This window comes from Carassius auratus, chromosome 17 (assembly GCF_003368295.1).
Source record: "Carassius auratus strain Wakin chromosome 17, ASM336829v1, whole genome shotgun sequence".
Lineage (NCBI taxonomy): Eukaryota > Metazoa > Chordata > Actinopteri > Cypriniformes > Cyprinidae > Carassius > Carassius auratus.
In genome coordinates this window covers 3,516,407-3,536,765 of record NC_039259.1, presented here as the reverse complement: position 1 = coordinate 3,536,765, position 20,359 = coordinate 3,516,407, and the positions used below count along the sequence as shown (strand labels likewise).

General features: G+C 39.1%; 2 protein-coding genes across 4 annotated transcripts in view; both read right to left on the bottom strand.

The window, feature by feature from the left end:
• The window catches only part of tiam2a (TIAM Rac1 associated GEF 2a), an 86,439-nt gene extending 76,280 nt beyond the window's left edge, over nt 1-10,159 (bottom strand). Inside the window, exon 1 of the mRNA XM_026285321.1 lies at nt 10,117-10,159. The gene's annotated coding sequence lies outside the window, so the exon portion shown is untranslated. The remainder of the gene's footprint in view (nt 1-10,116) is intronic.
• Nucleotides 9,405-20,359, bottom strand: part of scaf8 (SR-related CTD-associated factor 8) — a 41,661-nt gene continuing 30,706 nt past the window's right edge. For all 3 annotated transcript variants that reach the window (XM_026285325.1, XM_026285324.1, XM_026285326.1), the window contains 18 exons: nt 18,284-18,328; nt 17,707-17,868; nt 17,458-17,614; nt 15,519-15,646; nt 15,260-15,436; nt 15,101-15,180; nt 14,899-15,019; nt 14,668-14,799; nt 14,320-14,429; nt 14,030-14,223; nt 13,591-13,691; nt 13,267-13,380; nt 13,018-13,174; nt 12,774-12,904; nt 12,433-12,571; nt 12,258-12,323; nt 11,930-12,154; nt 9,405-11,632 (listed from right to left, as the gene is read on the bottom strand). In XM_026285325.1, the coding sequence (XP_026141110.1) occupies nt 10,131-11,632; nt 11,930-12,154; nt 12,258-12,323; nt 12,433-12,571; nt 12,774-12,904; nt 13,018-13,174; nt 13,267-13,380; nt 13,591-13,691; nt 14,030-14,223; nt 14,320-14,429; nt 14,668-14,799; nt 14,899-15,019; nt 15,101-15,180; nt 15,260-15,436; nt 15,519-15,646; nt 17,458-17,536 (3,456 nt within the window). In that variant the 5' untranslated portion in view covers nt 17,537-17,614; nt 17,707-17,868; nt 18,284-18,328 and the 3' untranslated portion in view covers nt 9,405-10,130. The remainder of the gene's footprint in view (nt 11,633-11,929; nt 12,155-12,257; nt 12,324-12,432; nt 12,572-12,773; nt 12,905-13,017; nt 13,175-13,266; nt 13,381-13,590; nt 13,692-14,029; nt 14,224-14,319; nt 14,430-14,667; nt 14,800-14,898; nt 15,020-15,100; nt 15,181-15,259; nt 15,437-15,518; nt 15,647-17,457; nt 17,615-17,706; nt 17,869-18,283; nt 18,329-20,359) is intronic.

Here is a 20,359-nt window from a genome sequence, read left to right as displayed (position 1 = left end):
TGAGCTCTCTGTGAGCATAGGGACAGAAAGGTGTGAGACTAGATTACGCATGCATGAGCTGTTGGGACATCCCCCTTTGTCTTCCCCCAATCAATAAAATAGCCAGCATGGAGACCTAGAGCCCATAGACCCACTCCCACATGTACGTCTCCGGAGCAGTGTGCAGGGTCTTTGTGTGTTAGATGTGTAATGCCCCCTGATGTTAGTCATTCTCCTTCAATTCTCACATGGTCAGACTGGTGTGAGCTGGTGCATTGCTCATGTGGAGTGTTTTACGCATGCAGGATTCCCAGAGGAGAGAGAGAGAGAGCTGGGAGAGAGATCACAGCTCAGATTTCATGAGCCAAAAAATTAGACTTCATGGCCAGGCAAAAAAGAGGAGCCTGGATTAGCTGATCTTAAAAATCAAATATTAAAATACATGCAGTACCAGCCAAATGTTTAAATGCACTTGACTGAATTGATATTTCTCATGGCCTTAACTCTATAAAACCTGATTTATTATATTTGAAATGTATTTCTAAGGCCCCTATATTATCAACATGAATAAATCTTTGTTGAAAAACTTCAACTTTATTGATTTAACACATTTCTTGTTGTTGGTAATATTTCACTTACTGTACCGAAGCAACATTTTTTATATGTTTTACCCACAAAATTTAAATTACAGATCTTTGATCATGAAAATAAGCATTTGGATTTCATCTTAAAACATATTATTGGGAGATATAGATTGATGACTGATATTAGATGCATTTTATGCAATTATATAAAGATTGTATCGAATTATGTAACAAGCTATGAGAATTTAATTTTACTTTATATAAATGTCAGCATTTTCCTCCTCGAATATGACCTCCATGTTTCCTTATATCATATTTTATGCAGGTTTTGTTTTCAGATTTTATACATCTATATCCAACTATATACAGTTCTGTGCAAAGTCTTAGGCCACTAGTATTTTTGCTGTAGTGTGTGAGTAGGAAAGATTATTTTTTCCAAACAGGATTCTTGAAGTGTCTTGGAAACACTGCCACAGTTCTTCTGGACTGAGTCTGTCTCAGTTTCTTCTGTTTCTTCGTGTTATTCCAGACAGACTGATGATGATCAGATCACATCTCTGTGTGGAGCACTGGCTGTTGTCAGACAAAAATCTCACTGCATCATTACAATTAATGGCTAAATTAATGTTTGGAAATGTAAACTGATATTTACTACTGACACACTACAGCAAAACAGAAATAATTGAATTCAAACCATTTTTTGTTGGTGTCACCTCATGAAGTTCACCAAAACATGCTCAATGGGGCGTTGTGGGACATTTTTCTGATTATGGTGGCTCAAAATTAATTTGTCTTTTCCCAACAAATGTGCAGATAATTGTGGGCTGTGTGTGTTTTATCAGGCATTATAAGAAGCAAATATTCTTATCAAAATAAACGTGAACTAAATATAAACATGCTTGCATTGCCTCTTGCATTGTTTGGTGGGAAAGACAAGTGTAGGTCGTGAATTAACAAATTAAAGAGATCTCTCGCTAATACTAACTATTTCCCTCTCTGTAACTCAGATGGGCCTGTCTCAAAAGAATTTGTAAAAAAAAAACAGACCTAATTAAGCTTTATTTATTAGTTTACTTGTTTTTTTATCTCTAAATTTATTTTATCTTTCTAATCAGGGTTAAAACATATCAGAAATATTCATAAAACTGTGAATTTATTCTGTCCCATGCAGGGTGAGACCCCAGCGGACCAAAGGCCATATGCCAGGTCACAGATTTCAGTGCGAAGAGAGCTCTAAAGATATGGTCCCAGGCCACAAGGGGATCGAACCGGAAAAAGATTCATTTTCTTATTTCATGCTTTGATGAATCCATATCCAGGGACTTGTTAAATGATGCTGAAGCTCAAAGTACGATCTCTAATCTGACCGCTTGTTTGGTTAGCAGCGTGTGGAGGAGGGCACAGGGGAGCACAGATGCTTGCCGTCATTAATAAGCATGATCATGAATAATTAATCTCCCTAAAACTGAGTGAATACTGATGAGGTAAACTGAAGGGCCAGATTGAAGTAACCACAGGGGAGGGAGGCTAAAAGACTTAAAGTCATGAGAACATTGGTGTCCAAATGTTGGCCTCGTCAATGCTGCAGATTTGAAACTAAGAGGAAAACTCATCCAACACAGCATCTGATTTGAGTTATTTAGAGTAAGTTAAAATGCAATAGATAATCCTTATTTTTTGATCATACCTTATGGATGCAATTATATATTGAAATCAACTCACAGTGACTCTTCAATGTAAAAACTATTTAGGTTTTCAGTTATTGTATTTAAAAAATATTGGTATAATTTGGTTAATTTTAATAAATCATTACATTTTAATAATTTGGTGTGTGTGTGTGTGTGTGTGTGTATGTATACACACACACACACATACACACAGAGTGCTTAATTTTCACAAACAAGCACTACATGCCAAGCAAGTTTGTTACTAAAACAATTTTGGTTCAAACTGGAAGTCAAGTTAGCCCAAAGGCTGAAAACATGTACATCTGTTTAAAACAAACAAAAACCCTGGAGAGGTTCTTTAGAGGAAACAATAAGACTTTTGTCACTAAGCACAAAACCAGGTGTCAAAGCCTGAGGCGCTGCATTAGTCAGTGTGCCCTGTGATGGACTAGAACAGTTGGTGTCCTATAAAACCACCCAACTGCTGTTTGTCATAGGAACTGTTTTCCTGTTTTTTTAAATCATACAAGACCTTAAGGAGGGGCCAATTACAATGGAATTAAAAAAGAAAAAGTAAAAAATATTCCTTGGGAAAACTTCAAATGCCATTTTACACGATCTTTATACAAGTTCTCCTCAGTGAGAGCTTACGAGGAAATTTGATCTGTTTGTTTTTCTATCGATCGAAACTGACCCCCCCCCCCTCTAAAATTCGGGGGAATTGTGCAATGGTATTAAGCTACTGACATTATGCTATTCCCCAGAGCTGAGAAACTTCACATCAGAAATATATAGTGAGTCCCAACCATGATTTTAGATCTGACTGTTTAGCACATCCGTGCATGAAGGCCAGTGGACCGTCCTCAGAAATACTCCAAGGTCTAGAAAGTAAGAAGCAGAGGAGTCAGTCTGACCTCTACTGGTTATGCTCTGCATCTGATGAAAAAATACCTTCATTTGAGGAGTGACTGAACTCCACCATTGTCATTTTATTTCAGATATTAAAAGTACATTTAATTCAGATAGCAAACAGCAACTATATTGATTTGGACCACCAACAGTGGTACCGACAGCAAGGTCCGAACTCACTGTCAGTGTCAATGAGCTGACACATGCAAGTTACCCTAACAATACATCATTTCTGAAAGCAACAGTTTTCTAACTTCAAATACAAATCCAAACTACAGATTTTAAACTGAGAAAATCAGTATTTATAAAAATGAAACAGTACATAAAGCCTTGCCTTTGAATGGCTCACAGGGCTGTCAGATGCAGATATACTACACAATGAACAGCCACATGAAACAATTCAACAGACATAAAACTAATGCACTAATTACAGTTTAAGTGTGTATCAAGGTAGTTGCGATTGACCTCATTACTGTACTGACATATTTCTGAATAAAATTAACAAAAAACAACAACGTAGTGTGGAACTTAATGGTATTTATTCTTAGGCTGGGTCTATTCTTGGGAAAAGTGAGCTGCATGTCTGATGAACTGGTTTGACTGCAGCATGGCTTTACATTTGTCTGCAGAGAGTTGTTGTTCATAGTGTGTGACAGGGTGAGCAAATTATGACAATGATTTTGACCTTGTAATATTTAATTTTAAAAAGAATGCACGGAAGAATCATTCATAATAATTAAACTAATGTTTGAAACTTTTAAAGCAATGTAAAAAACAAACAAAAAAACATTTACAAGAAATTGTACCAAGTTGTATAATGACGAATGGAATGTCATCTACATTACAGGCAATATTACTGTGATCAGGCACATGGAGAATCAAGGTAGACCTTAATATGATGGATATACGGACTCCACAATAACACTTTCACAAGTAACCTCCATTGCCTTTATTTGGCTCATACAGATTCTGATGCACCCTCCTCTTTCCTCTTCTTCCTTATCGATTTCATCTCTCTTCTAAATATTTTCTGCAGGTTTTCATTAAGGTCAATTGAAGACTTTAAGACCAAGTAAAGAAATTTTAAGAGCAAATGGTTATTGATATAAGTTCTCTAAATGTAAGTCTCAGAAAATGAGTTGTTTTAAGCAACAGTTTGAAAATACAACATCAGATCTCCATTAGTTTTTAATTCATTATTTAAAAAAAAAAAGCTTAATGAGAGTAATAGAAATAACTTTTACTGTACCTTTCGATCACACTGCAAAAAGTGCTGTTCTTCCTCAGTATATTTGTCTTGTTTTTCCAGTGTAAACGTCTGAAGCTTTTTTTTGTCAAGACGCGTGACTGATCAAGTAAAATTATGATTAAAATCTGGTTGTTTTAAAAAAATAAAAAAAAATCTACTTAATTCAAAGGGAAAAGTAAAGGATTTGACACTTATACTAATGTGTGTTCATCTTTTAAGCATAAGCTCACTTCATTTGTCCAATTCCTCAAAAAGAACACTTATTTCATAACTAAATTTATAACTATGTTGATTTTGTATTTTGATTTAAGGCTGTTTAGATATTCGTACTGAGAAACAGATCAACAATACTGTGGTAGATCAATTTCTTTTGCAATGTTATGCATGCAACATTTAATGTCATGGCTTTACAAATTAAAAGACTCTCTGCTTTGATTTAAGACTTGAAGGCCTTAAAGGGATAGTTGACCCAAAAATGAAAATTTCATCATCATTGACTTGCCCTCAAGTTGTTCCAAAGCTAAACGAATTCCTTTCTTCTGCTGAACACAAAAGAAGATTTTGAAAACTGTGGGTTACCAAACAGAAACGGCTTGAGGCTGAGTAAATGATGACGACATTTTCATTTTGGGGTGTACTCTCGCCTTAATTTGTGGAAGGGTGAATTAATACTTTTAAAAACCATATTAAAGACCTGCAAAGTCTATTTTGAGCACTTTTAGCACTGCCTGGATAAAAAGCATTGAATTCATCTGTGAGCCTATTTATTTAGTTTTGACTGTTGACATTTTTTCTTATCAGGGTTTAATGTGGAATTGGTTTGGATTGGTTTAACTGATTTGGAACTAATGTGAACAGGGTTTATAGTGTTGGGTAACGACAACGAGTGTCAACAACTGAAAAAAAGCAGCTAATAAGCTGAGACAGATCTAAAGAAGGATTTCTCCTCAACCATTTCGACTGCAGCTTTGCAAGGTAGTACATTGACTTAGGATAAAATAAAGCCTAACTATTTGTTTCAGAAGTGAGAAGAATGCTATACCAGCGATTACAAATCTATTCACTTTGAGTTTATATTGGAAGATAGCTTGATCAAAAATAAATGTTTGAAGCATGCACTGTTAATTGGACATAGACGCTGTCTGAACATCAACCTTCTCAAATGCTCTGCTCTAAATCTAAAGGTTCATTTAAATAAAAATGCCAGGATTTACATGTGTCACTGTAGTTGGCTCAGTGCATCCACCGATATCTTTCATTGTTAATGTGGAAATCTTAAATCCTCCGTTTTTAATCAGTAGGTTATGGAGTGGTTACACTGGTTTTTATCTGAAACCAAATGTAGATTTCTGCTGATTAAACAACTCTGTAGCCTCAGTGATTTTCTAGAGCTAATAATACAGTGCCTCCTCCTCCAGTATTCATGCCAGGAGCAGATGGCTGGATAAACAGCACCATCAAACTGCCAGGTTATAAACCGGAAGTATGTTCGTGGACATACATGGCCAGGTACATTATGAGAGTATTTAGTTTCGCACAGGCTATCTCATGAATCATGAGATGTCACTGACATTGGCTTACAGATTTGCCATCAGATCAAGATACTATTAAATCGCATACCATCATAGCAGGTACTACATTTGACAAGACTTACTTTGTTCTATAAAGAATCCATGCATGTAGTGAATGTAATCCAGCTGTAATTTTGTCACGGTCAAGAATCAGTTTCATTGCTTCACCATCTATGAATCATGTCCTGGGGCCTTGTGGAATAGTTAGGTTTCCACTGGACACATTTTATATAGTAGGTCACACAGGTTCACCTACAGTTTTAATGATTTCTCCAAATGTAGACATGCTACTCATCTCACACTGTTTTTTGGCTACTATATTGCATATGAATTTTGGCATTCATAAACCACAGCAGAAGGGAGTAAGTTTTCTCCCATCAAAAAAAAATTCATAAAAGAATAAAGTGGTTCAATCTTCTCAAGAGACTTGATCATTTTATATGATAGAAAATTTGAGCTTTTATTCACATTAACACTCATAAGTGAACATACTTTGAACACATCAAATATATTAAATGGAAGTGCAACCATGCTTACTTCATGCACAAGATCATTGTCTTGATTGCAAATAAATGCACAGACACTATTTAACTGAACAGAGATGACATCACTGAATTCAATGATGATCTGCCTTTATCATTTTGCATTATTGACACTGTTTTCCTAATGAATGTTGTTCAGTTGCTTTGACGCAATGTATTTTGTTTAAAGTGCTATATAAATAAAGGTGACTTTGAACTAATCATGTTTGTCTTTTATTCCAATGTATTATTTTTATGACATTTTTGAAGCCTGAATATTTTGGTCGCATGGATTTTTATTGAATAGATAAAAGTGAGATACTATATTAATACTGAGATATATATATATATATATAAACAGTCTCAACAGTCTCTGTTCAAATAATGAACTAGGCTTATTTGAGGTGTTATTGGCATTTGGGCCACCCATTTAACACAGTTCTGTTAAAGCATTTCTGACTGCTTGGCACAACATGTCACCTACCTTCCTGTTACTCCAAAACTGAGAAAAAAAATAAAGAATTTGCTGAAACTGGACCTGTGCAAACTACATGCAAATCTATTTTTTTTTTTAATTATTATTATTTTTTAATAAAAATATCTAATTCCTACAGCAGAAATGCACTGACAATATCACGGTGTCAGTTAATACAAGGATATCTCAGGAACTACTCAAAGCAATGATTTTCTGTTCATTTTGATTTATATGCACACAAACACGCACAAAAAAAAAAAAAAGACACTCTTTGAATCAGACTGAATCTTAAACTCTTAATTAGTAATAAGTGAATAGGACCGCGCTTTTCATAAATGAACTTTTACAGTGAGGAAAATAAGTATTTGAACACCCTGCTATTTTGCAAGTTCTCCCACTTGGAAATCATGGAGGGGTCTGAAACTTTCGTCGTAGGTACATCTCCACTGTGAGATACATAATCAAAAAAAAAAAAAAAAATCCAGAAATCACAATGTATGATTTTTTTTACTATTTATTTGTATGATACAGCTGCAAATAAGTATTTGAACACCTGAGAAAATCAATGTTAATATTTGGTACAGTAGCCTTTTTTGTTTGCAATTACAGAGGTCAAACATTTCCTGTAGTTTTTCACCAGGTTTGCACACACTGTAGGAGGGATTTTGGCCCACTCCTCCACACAGATCTTCTCTAGATCAGTCAGGTTTCTGGCCTGTCGCTGAGAAACAGGGAGTTTGAGCTCCCTCCAAAGATTCTCTATTTGGTTTAGGTCTGGAGACTGGCTAGGCCACGCCAGAACAGAGCCACTCCTTGGTTATCCTGGCTGTGTGCTTCAGGTCATTGTCATGTTGGAAGACCCAGCCTCGACCCATCTTCATTGCTCTAACTGAGGGAAGGAGGTAGTTTCCCACAATCTTGCAATACATGGTCCCGTTCATCCTCTCCTTAATACAGTGCAGTCGCCCTGTCCCATGGCTGAAAAAAACACCAAAGCATGATGCTATCACCGCCATGCTTCACAGTAGGGATGATGTTCTTGGGATGGTACTCATCATTCTTCTTCCTCCAAACACGTTTAGTGGAATTAAAACCAAAAAGTTCTATTTTGGTCTCATCTGACCACATGACTTTCTCCCATGACTCCTCTGGATCATCCAAATGGTCATTGGCAAACTTAAGACGGGCCTGGACATGTGCTGGTTTAAGCAGGGGAACCTTCCGTGCCATGCATGATTTCACACCATGACGTCTTAGTATATTACCAACAGTAACCTTGGAAAGTAACGGTGGTCCCAGCTCTTTTCAGGTCATCGACCAGCTCCTCCTGTGTAGTTCTGGGCTGATTTCTCACCTTTCTTAGGATCATTGAGACCCCACGAGGTGAGATCTTGCATGGAGCCCCAGTCCGTGGGAGATTGACAGTCATGTTTATCTTCTTCCATTTTCTAATGATTGCTCCAACAGTGGACCTTTTTTCACCAACCTGGTTGGCAATTTCCCTGTAGCACTTTCCAGCCTTGTGGAAGTGTACAACTTGGTCTCTAGTGTCTTTGAACAGCTCTTTGGTCTTGGCCATGTTAATAGTTGGATTCTTACTGATTGTATGGGGTGGACAGGTGTCTTTATGCAGCTAACGACCCCAAACAGGTGCATCTAATGGAGTGGAGGTGGACATTTTAAAGGCAGACTAACAGGTCTTTGAGGGTCAGAATACTAGCTGATAGACAGGTGTTTAAATACTTATTTTCAGCTGTATCATACAAATAAATGGTAAAAAAAAAAAATTTATACGTTGTGATTTCTGGACATATTTAGATAATTTCTCTCACAGTGGACATGCACCTACGATGACCCCCTCCATGATTTCCAAGTGGGAGAACTTGCAAAATAGCAGGGTGTTCAAATACTTCTTTTCCTCACTGTATATAAAATTAGGCTTACATGCAATAAATTTAGAAGAAAGCAAGACTTTTAAATTAGTCAAAACTATATTCACAAGGAAAAAATACTCATTTGTATATTTGCTTTCTATATTTTTATTCCTGTAAGTAAATGACTCTGTATTAACAGTCTATTGAAACTATTTCACAATTTTGGAGAAAGTAAAACAATATTGTGTGACTGAACACTAGCAGTGTGTATTTGATATATTCAGTGTGTGTGTGTGTGTGTGTGAGACAAGTGAAGCTGTATCAAAACAGATGTGTGCATTACATATTTCCGATGCATTAAAGCTTATCTATTGATGAAATGGGAGTCGGTGAGAAGTTCTAAACTCAAACCGAACAGCAAACATCTGGTGGCCACCCATAGTTTAGATCAGTTCACAGCCTAAAACATTTCATCTTATCCACGACACTTGGGCCATTATCACTTGGCTCTTGGCTTTAATGGGTTGTGTGCAGATGGTTTTTCTTCTCGATACAAAACACAGTCCTAAAGAATGTTTTTTTTACAACCAGAGCATGTTTATTTGAAACTAAAACAAATTCCACCCAACATCCATATTTCCTTTGAACGCCTTTTCTGAGCTCTTGTATTTCCAAGGAAGTTTGATGAAGAAAAATCACAGACATTTAATATTGGGATAATACATCGTAGTTTAATTATTTTTTTTTGTCCTTTTCAAAGCAACTAAAAACGCAGTACTGTTCTCACTGTATTTGATGTACGTATATTCTGCTTTAGAGACAAGAAGCATTGGACACCACACAATCATTCATTTCAAATTTTGCAGCTGCAGTTTTGAAAAAGAAAAGACGAAAAAAAAAGCCAGTGCTGATTTCAAGTAATGCAATCAATCCAAAGGAGACAGCCAGAATCCTTACACTCTTCCATAGGAAGGTCAAACCTCTTTTCATCCTGCATTTACAATTAGGCTACACAATATTTTGGCAAGCAATTGTCAAAGAAAAAAAAAACACCTAGTTAAAACAATGGGGCTGCTTTAAAAACTAAAAACAGGGAATAAAAAAAAATATTAAAATCCCACCTACCAATTATATCCTCTAGTGTGAGCCGCCTAGAATGCATATACATTTGAAGCTTGAGAAGCAAGAATCATTCGTTAAGGTGTCTGCTAAGATCTAGTGAACTGAGTGGGTCCTGTGAGAGCTTTTAAAACGATTACAGAGATGACTATACAAAATGATCTTTACCTACTGAGTGATGATTATGTTTCCTCAGTGTCTGTTTTCTCTAGCTCAGGTTCAGTCTCAGCGTTCACCTTTGGCCCAGTCTGTTCAGTGTCTGCATCCACAGAGGGGGAAACAGACAATTCTGGGGTCTTCTCTCCTGTCAAGGGCTCATTCTGGAAGCAGGTGGGTGTGGAGGGAAGGGATGGAGAGGGGCTACAAGAGGGCTCTTCAGCGGTCAGGCACGCAGGTTCCAAAATGTTTAGCTGAGGTTTTGAATCAGTCTCCATTCCATTGACACATGACGCTCCGTCCTGCTCTTGACTACTTGCCGTCTCTTGAGGGGGGCTGAGTGACTTGGGCTGTGACTGCAGCTCTGGTGTTACCTCTGGTTGGGGTTCAGCATCTCGTTCTGTTGGCTGTGGTTCCTGATGAGGCTGGTGTTGGGTCATTTGCACTTGTTTCTGTGCATGAGGCAGAGCGATCGATGGGGTCGGCAGAGGGAGCAGCGGCTGAGACTTGGGAAGCAGCGGTTGGGGCTGAGATTGTGAAGAAACGGGTGTCCAGCGCTCTTTGTCCTTCTCATTCTCCCTCTCTCGCTCCCGTTCTCGGTCTCTCTCACGATTGCGCTCTCTGCCGCGTTCACGGTCCCGATTCCTGTCCCTCTCTCTTTCGCGCTCTCGGTCTCGCTCACGGCTTTGGCGATTGCCATTCATTTCACCTCGGAAGTCCATGTCCCTGTCATCTCGGTCCCAAGGTCTGCGACGATCATCGTAGTCCTGGTGCATGTTGGCATTAAAAGAAGGCCCAGTTCCGCGATTCCAAGCGGGTCCTGATGAACCTCCGCTGCGGCCCTCAAAACGATTCTGAAAGTTAGGGTTGGAACGATCCTCCTGGAAACCCTTTGGAGGCCCACCAGACATCCCCCTCATGTCTCGCTCATCAAAGTCCCCCCTGGGTGGTCCCCAGCGACTTTCTGCCCTGAAGCCTCCGGACATATTCTCTCTTCTACCTTCTCGACCTTCAGCTTGCATGACTGTTCTCGGAGGTCGTTCTAGTAAAGGTGGTCTGGGAGGCACAGGTTCAGTACGCATCTCCAAAGGAGGCGTCTTTAACAACCCCGTGCTCTGCTTCTCTGGCGGTGGAAAGCGATAGTCCTGATCTCCTTCTTGTTGGGCACCTCCATCTGACCTGGGTGGTGTTTCATTATCAGTCTTAGCCAGACTTTCAGCTCCAGCAGACGAAGGGTTAGGAGCCCTTGAGAAAGTGCTCTCAGCGCGGTTGAACTGCTCCATTTGAGAGAATGGAACCCGAACCCGGGCTTGGGCTTGAAGTGAAGCATCCAGGATGTTGTTGGTCTGGTGTGCAAGGCCTGGCTGCATGAGCAGGGGGAAGCGGCCCCCGTGTCCCTGGAGCAGGTTGGGTCTCAGTTCCAGAGGAAGCAGCCCTGCCATCCTCTGGCCAGAGAGAGGATGTGTTAGAGATGCAGAAGGGTGCATACCCAGCAGACCCATTCTACTGCGCACTGCATTCTGCATTCCTGCAACGACAACAAAAACAAGTACAAAGATAAATACAACATGTCTCATATTGGTGTGAATAAAAATGTGCTCAATGACAACCTTCCTCTCCACCAAATCCATAAAATATCACTGGCATCCATGTTTAGATAGCACGCAGATGCATCATCCCAAGCTTAAAATATAACACTCAAGTCATATGAATTGCTGCAAGATTCTCCTTTTGTGTTTTACAGAAATATATATCAGCATATGGTTTGCTAGCTGTATATGACTTGTACTGACATTAAGTAAAATGTTCTTATAAACCCATTTACCCTGTAGTGTCATCTCAGAAGCTGTCTCCATCGTTTCTGCCGACTGTGGCATTTTGTCTGTGCTGCTCTGCTGATGCTGTGCTCCCACAGGGTTAAAGACTCCAGCCCCGGGCATTGCTGACGAAATAAAACTCCCAGGAATAGTACTGGTGGGAGGAATCATGGCTCCAAACGGAGAATCCTTGCTGTTCTCTTGAGTGGTTGGCAACGAAGGCTGCACTAGAGCTATAAAGACGACAGATAAAAGGAACTTGAAAACTGGACCTTAAGGACAGTGCTTTCACAAGCAACATTAAGAATAACTTATTTTAGAGGCTGGTTAACATACAGGTCTGAGCTGAAGCAAGACTGGTTCCAACTGCAGACGGTCCTACTCCTGGTGTGGCCATGAAACCTGTGAAAGAGAAATTTACTAATTGATGTACATTTAAAAAAAAAAAAGTTTTCAATCCTTCGTACAGTTAAAAACTTCATTATTTAGTATTCAGGTTGGCACCATGTACCTGGAGGAGGCTGTGAGGCATTAAACCCTGCCCTTAGAAAAGGTGGAGGGGGACCAAAGCCTGGTGGGGGCATGGTCATGGTGACAGGGAAGGATGGAGGCATAAGGCCAACAGCAGGGACCGTCTGTGCCACTGGAATCTAAACCAAAATAAGCCATCAATAGTTAAGGAAACAGTCATTCATTATTAACTCCGCTGTCCTCATGCACCATTGACTATTTTAAAGTCATAGATTAATGGCTAGACACCACCATCACTATTATCTCAATTAATTAATTAATTAAATCACATACAACAGTAAGAAACCTAAACACTTTTGACTCCATCTGTCATGGCAATACCTGCATGGGCATCATAGTGACAGGCTGGGTAAAGGCCTCACTGGGCGTGCTGCTTGCTGTACTGGTTTCAGCTGTAACAGCCTGGCTCGGAGTCTCTTTGGTGGTCTCAGTATTTCTCTGGGATTCCCATTCTGCATAATAAAAAACAGTATTGTTATGAATGGGAGAAGTACTGTGTAGAAAATCAAATATATAATCAACACATACCAAACTTTCAGCTGCTGAACAAGTAAATTCTTCTCACCATTGTTGACTGTCTCCTGGTCAATCATGCCTCCCTCTGCAAAGTCATCCAGATCATCCAGTTTGACCTTCTCCCATGGGATATAAGTCACCCCAAGGTCCACATCCCAGAACTGCTTATACTCCTGTTTCACCCCTTTATTGAGGGCCCAGGCAATCTGCAAGCAATGAAACATTTAGACACATTCCCCTCCCCAAAATGATAAAGATCATTGCAAAGATTAAGTCAGTGAACATTCTTCACACATACTTTGATGACCTTTGAACCGATTTTGTAAGAGCCTGTCCCCAGTTTCTGAAGGGCGCGGTATGCATCCTGACGATGAACCATACAGATGTAAGCACAGCCTCTGGGAGGAATCATCTAAAAGAAAAAACACTAACATTCAGACTTCACAGACTTCAGTTCAGATTCACAAACTATTAAATAAACAACACCTGAAGACCTACTAAACTTCAGCCAAAATTATCTGGAGATTTCAAAAATGCCTCTTGGCTAGATGGCATTACTGATCGAATTAAAAAAGTAAACTAATTTAAAGAACATTCTCAAGTTTACAGAAACTCGACTCACATTGATGGATTCAATCTGGCCAAACTCTTCGAAGAGGTTAGTAAGATCTTGTTGGGTGGCTTTCTTGTCCACTTGGCCGACCCATAGAGTAGTGCTGCAAACTGAAAGAGGCAGAAAGAAACCCTTTAAGTGCTTTCCAGTGGTAATACATCACTGACACAAGTAAGAAGTGCTTTATTATTTTTGGATGAATTATCGCTTTAAGCTAACAGACCAAAGCAACAGTCAGTCAGTAAATGTGGAGGCTCATATGAACATTATTTGATACTAATCTTAACAGTCTCAACCATAGCACAATTACATTTCATAAGATCATTCTATAATAATTTAATTCACTTATTTTATACGCGTCAACCCTTTAAACAAGTTTGACATGACTAATTTTTTCTAAACTTGACCCTTATAAATTCAGAAAGCACAGGTGGACATGTAATCATACCACTCAGAACCCTTGAGCGGATCGGAGGAAGTCCTTTTTTCTGCCGTTCCTTTTCTCTTTCCCGTGCTCGTCGCTCACTGGAATAAGAACGTGAGGACTTCCTCTTTCTGTCCCTTGAGCGAGACCGTGATCTCTTCCTGTGTTTGCGCTTTCGGGACCCAGAACGAGACCTTGACCTCCTTCTCTTAGGTGACCTGAGGATGTGAAGAGATTTTCACATGAGTGCTCTTTACCTGCGTCTGAAAAATGGAAATAAGACAAGAACTATTTGGCGAAATTGCTACACCAACCTGGAGCGAGATCTCGAGCGTGTCCTTGAACGGGTGCTGCTGGTTTTCTTCTCCTCAGCCTCAAAGAGCTCCTCATCTACAGTATCCTGTCCCTCATCAATATCCATGTCCTGCAAGATACACAAGTGAACTTGACGTTTCCACTGTCCACTTGTCACTCAGCTTTAGTGCCGTCAAACCATTAATCACTTCAGTTTTTGTTTACATGATCTGTCTATACTGTGTATATTTATTATGTATATATAAATACACACACATTCGGTATCTATTTTGAAAATATGAAACTATTGCCAATACATTACTATTATAGGCTTATCCTCCCAACTGAAGTTTGATCTCTGATCATACCTGCTGCTGGTTATCAATGGAGTCATCCATTTTTGCTTCTTGTTCTGGGAGCTGTGGTGGGGCGCTGCTCTGGCCAGGAGGGGCTGAATTTTCAGAACCAAAGAGGGCATCCTGGCTCTCCATGGTCATAGACTGTCAAAAATAACAAGGCACATTAATAAACATCAAAATACGAGAATGGCATAATGGCTCGAACACATTATGCAGAGAAAGAATGACAGTTTTATGTACCTTCTGTTGATGCTGCTGGTGCTCCATTAGCTGCTTCTGAAACTGCTCGAGGTTTTGCTGCTGAAGATGCTCGGCCAGCTGATGAAATATTGAGTTATTGATGGACTCCGGTACCACAGGTCTGAAAGAGATAGTAAGAACATGTCTCTGAAAAATAACATAACGGAGAACAGTAGCAGACAAAGAAAAAACAAAAACATACAACTGAGATGATGTAGCATCTTTCTTAGAATCCTCGCTGTGTTCCGACTCGTTCCCAAAATCAAACTGACCCAACAGCTTCTACAACACAACAGAGTAATAATGTGTTATGCAAGAGTTAATCTATTTCAGCCAGCAGTGCTCCTAAAAGCTCCCTCACCTTGTTAAAGGAGGAGACTCTCTGTTCCAGCGGGTTGAGCGTGTTGGCTGCTGCGGCTGCAGTGAGCTGTGCAGTCAGGGCCTGAAGCTGCACCACCAAACCTGCATCCAGCGCCTGCAGCAGAGAGGGCTGAGGCTTCTGCTGCTGCATCTGGAGGCTCTGAACCAGCTGCTGTAACTAGAACCACACATATACACACACCAGTCAGAAATACAGCTGTGCAGAGAACACAGTGTTTTCAGCAGTGGAGGAATCTAACCTGCTGGCCCTGGGGACTCTGTAAGATCTGGGCGACCGCAGCCACTGTGTCTGTGTTGGAGATCTGAGACGCCCAGTCCGGGAGACTCTGCACTATGTTGGCTGGGGTGGCAGGAGTTGCTGGAGTTCCTTTAGCGAGCAGCAGAAAATATACAGTATGTAATATACTTTTAAACAAGTAGTCATGCTCAATTCTTGCCTCAAGGTGTCAGCATAAACTGGAAGATGCTACAAGTTCAATCCGAATTTTGAGCACTAGGGAAAACATTCAGACTTTTAGACTCTGGGTTTCTGTGATTAAGGGGATGACATACACTGAAAAAGGAGTATACTGTATAGAAATGAAAAAAAGTGTACATCAGAGCATCAACCAGACTATCCTGCTCTTCAGTCAAGATGAATGTGAAAAGGTCTATTAATTATGAAACCGTGTAGAGCATTTAAAACCACTCAAATTGCCACAGCTTTGGATTTCTAACAATATTAGGTTACTAAAGCAACATTTAAGGTAATGAGTTAGTGTTTGATACAGTAACTCAGGTTACACTGAACTTCCCGCACCATAAGGAACGCAGCTGTGCCTGTGGGTATGCTGAAGGCATGGTGAGACCTTTTTTTTTTTTTTTTAGACAACTAGATATTTGGTCAACAACTTGATTACACTCAAAAATGTGTTTGTTCAATAAAATTGAAGGAAAGATTTTCCACAGAATTGGTAAATTAGCACAACAAGAATAAAACAAGTTAAACTAATTGTTGTTCTGTGTCATCCTTACTAGCAATAGTGCATCTAATGCTAAAGAAAATGTCGTTTATTATTATATACAACATGTAAGATGAGTAAGTAACTGTTGACTTGTATCAGTACTGCCATTAACACAGTTTTTGCTCTTGGAGTGAAGCAATAAACATCATGGCCATCATGTAGCAGAAACTATCCTAAATCTCCAATATTACTGAACATTAAACACTGACAATTAGGGCTGCAGCTAATGATTATTTTTATTGTCAACTAAACTATTGATTATTTTTTCCCTGATTGGTCAACTAATCGATCAATTATTTTCTAGTCAGTTGACGAATTCTTTAGTAAACTATGTTACGAGTAACTTCTGCTATACATCTTTTAATATTTTATTCAAACGTTTTCTCATAATCAATACTTTACAAGAAATAACAATAAAGAAAATAACAATAAAGAAAATTAATAAGAAAAGCGAAAGATAACAAAAAAAAAATAAAAAAAAATGAACAAATAAAAAATAAAAGATAATTAAAAAAATAATTAATAAAAGAAAAAGAAAGCAAGGAAGCAAAAAATAAATAAAGAAAGAGAAAAAGAATTACAGGGCAGTGATACAATAAAATCAATAGAAATGCACATTAAGGCAGCATTCACAGTTACTGTTTGGGACAGATGAGAGACTTAAAATGTTTTATTTATTCAGCAGATTAAAACATCTTAAGACAGCTGAAATCACAACCTCACTTAGGACACCAGAGCGACAGAATCAACAATGGTGTCATAACAGTTGACAACTTAAGTAGGGATAACTAGGCTGGTTGTATAGAAGGGATACAGCTAAAACCGGAAGCTAACGAGAAATAAAATGTTCTCCCTGCAGGCTCTCGAAATGGGCGTGACACGTTGACGCATTCCATGCTAATCAACATATTTTCATAATTGACGTAATCGATGAGGCCAACGGACCATTGCAGTCCTACTAACAATCTTTCTCTTTACTGAAAAACACAACCAATAACACTTAAAAACTGACTCTTAATGCAATCCCAAGCAAAGAATGCTGGGAACGTCAGACCCACTGCCCAGTTAGTTCCCCAGTCACCATAAATGATTCATGTAGTAACGAATATAAAACATGTTGCCACGGCAGTGTTTTGTTGTTTAACTGAAGAAGCATTATGAGTGAATAACTTACCAGGAGTAGTGCTGTTGACAGGAACAGCACTGCTGGCAGAGACGGGTGTAACGCTGGGGGGCGGGTGTCCTGCTGCCATATCCAGTAGAGGCTGGATGATGTCACTCTTGAAGACATTGTTTTTCTGCCATAGATTTAGTACTCGGACAATCTTACTCTGCAACCCAATATAGAAAATGGAAAATCAGCAAATGGAAAAAAAAGTGTCTAGACAAGAGCTGATTACAGGGGCAAGACAAACAAACGCACCTTGTCATCAGCTGGGCAGCGGTAGAGGTTTTGAAACGTGTTAATGATGTTCTTACTAAAACGTGGAGCGAAAACATCTTTCTCTTGACCAAACTGGTGACGAGACTGCCGTACAATGGAGTCGACGACATACAGACCGGGGACTTTGTATTCAGGCTTGCACTACACATAGAAAAGTAAGAAAAGTAGTGAATGATGAAAACGTGTGTTGGGTACTGGGCTTCAAACCTCCACATAATACATGATATTTGAAAGTTAACATGACAGCCAGTGATATTCCATGCATTATAAATGAAAACCATCAGTTTTGGATCAGACAGCAAGGCTAAACCACACTGAGCTCTGGGTTTGTCTGTGCAAAAGACACTTTCACATTAGGCATGTTTAAAAGATCTCATTAAATAGCTAATAAAAGTCTTTAGTGGAAAAATTTTACTTTTAAATGTTATAGACTTTATTCTACATGTAGCAATTCACACATGAAAATAAAAATATAGCTTGGAAACTCTTGAGCTCTCTCCAGGCATTTTCCAAATATCTATAGGTTTTTTACATTTGCAAGATAACAACAACTGACCTTTTGAATGAATTTCTCCACACTTTGGACGACATGTTTGTAGAACTGAAAGAGATAAAAAAAAAAAAAAACTCAATCTTTAATATGAAGATTAAGAAGAACACATTAACAGCATTCACCTTCATCTGGGAACTGACCACATCAACTACAGTGGTTCCCAATCCTGGTCCTGGAGAACCCCCAACACTGCACGTTTTTGGCGTCTCTCTTCTTGGAATCTCCACTAATGAACTGATGAGTTGAATTACATGTGTTTGAATAAGGAGACATCTAAAATGTGCAGTGTTAGGGGTTCTCCAGGACCAGGATTGGGAACCACTGAAATAAAAGAACCAGAGCTGGACATAATGTACAAAGACCATTGAAATATATCAGTTTTAGTTTCTCAGTGACTTATGTCACATGGGTTCAAAATAAATTTCCTTTCCTCAGCACTACATTGCATTTGGGTAAGTTGACAAACATAAGATTGTTTTAAAAATACAAGGTCTCTGACAGTATGCATTAAGTAAAAAACTGTAGCCTATATCTTCAGTGTTTCCCCTGCCATTATACTCTCCCTTTAAGGTAAAGTTATTTTATTTTATTCCATTTTCTATAAAGTGCATGACTAAAGATCACAGTCATTTAAGGTTACGTTTCTAAAGGACAGGTCTATAGATTGTTATTTTGTTAAACCAAATAGGCTCATTTTATTTATCTTATTTACTAGGGGTGTAACGATATCACAAACCGAACCGAAAGATCGCGATACACCACCCACGATACGAATCGCGGAACTCTCGTGGCGTACCGCGGTACTCTCACGCCTCCTGCTGCCCAATGTTGAGGTTAATGTTACTTATCTTTTACTAACTAATCTATTAATCAAATTTATTCCTATACATTTGATTAAATTGTATTGGTAACGACTAAAGAGCTTTTTAAATGCTGTTCTAAATATTATATTCCAAAGTTACTGTTTTCCAAGTGCATGTCATGTCACAGGACTTGGGAGTGAGCGTCACACTCGGTTACTACTGCATACACAGGATGGCTGCTCCGCCATGAGATTGCAGATCCCACGGACACATTTAAGTCTCTTGTGTGGTAACATTTTGGTTTTCCAGTGGAGTACAGGAATGGAATTTGTGTAGTAGACAAAGCACACACAATCTGTCGTAACTGTTTCTCAAAACTCGACAGGAAATGTGTAATATGCAAGCGCATCTCAGGAGACATCACCCCAACATTAATATTAGCGGCACACATAAGAAGCCTCAAAAACAGGAAGCTTTTCCCACTGCCTCCAGAATGAAGCTACAAGCTAACTCTGACTTTGCTCAAACAACTACATAGGCAATAGGTGTTTTCATGGCACAAGATATGCAGCCGTTTTCCGTTGTTGAGAATGACGGATATCATTCATAACTCATACAAAAATGAACCGACACTCAGTGAAAACATGCCTCACAGACATAATAAATATATCTATAGAAAGCTGTAAATGACTACTTAACGAAATAAAACAAATCTTAAACAAAAACTCTCATTATAATCATAACCTGTGAAGATCTTCTCGGCGCATCTAATGAGGAAATCGCGAGACAGGCAACTTCAGAAAACGCTAGTTTATTAGTAAATAATAAAAATATCTCCCTACTATTTACCAGTCACATTTATGGTAATTACTTTTCCCAGTGCTTTGCGGCAAGCTTGAGCTTATTGCGTGTATTTGAACGCAGAACTGTTCAGCTGCGGGACACCGTCGAGTCGCTCTTCACAGGCGCAGTAGCGCGGTCTCGCGTTGTTTCCACCAGCGCGGCAATTTTGTTTCATCACTTATTAATGGATGTCTAAAATATAAAAGTAAGCAGAAGAATAAAAAAGGGGTTAGGCCCGGCCCGCATCTGAACTATGACGTGAAAATTGGTCACAGAGAAGCAGTTAGATGTGGCATCCAGCAGTGATGATCCTACAGCAAAAAAGGCTGAACTGTTTGGACAGTTATATCCAGTGGAGCAAGGCACTCCTGCACCCTATAATGTTTGTCATATTAAATGTCTCAATATCAAATGGTGAAAGATACTTATATAT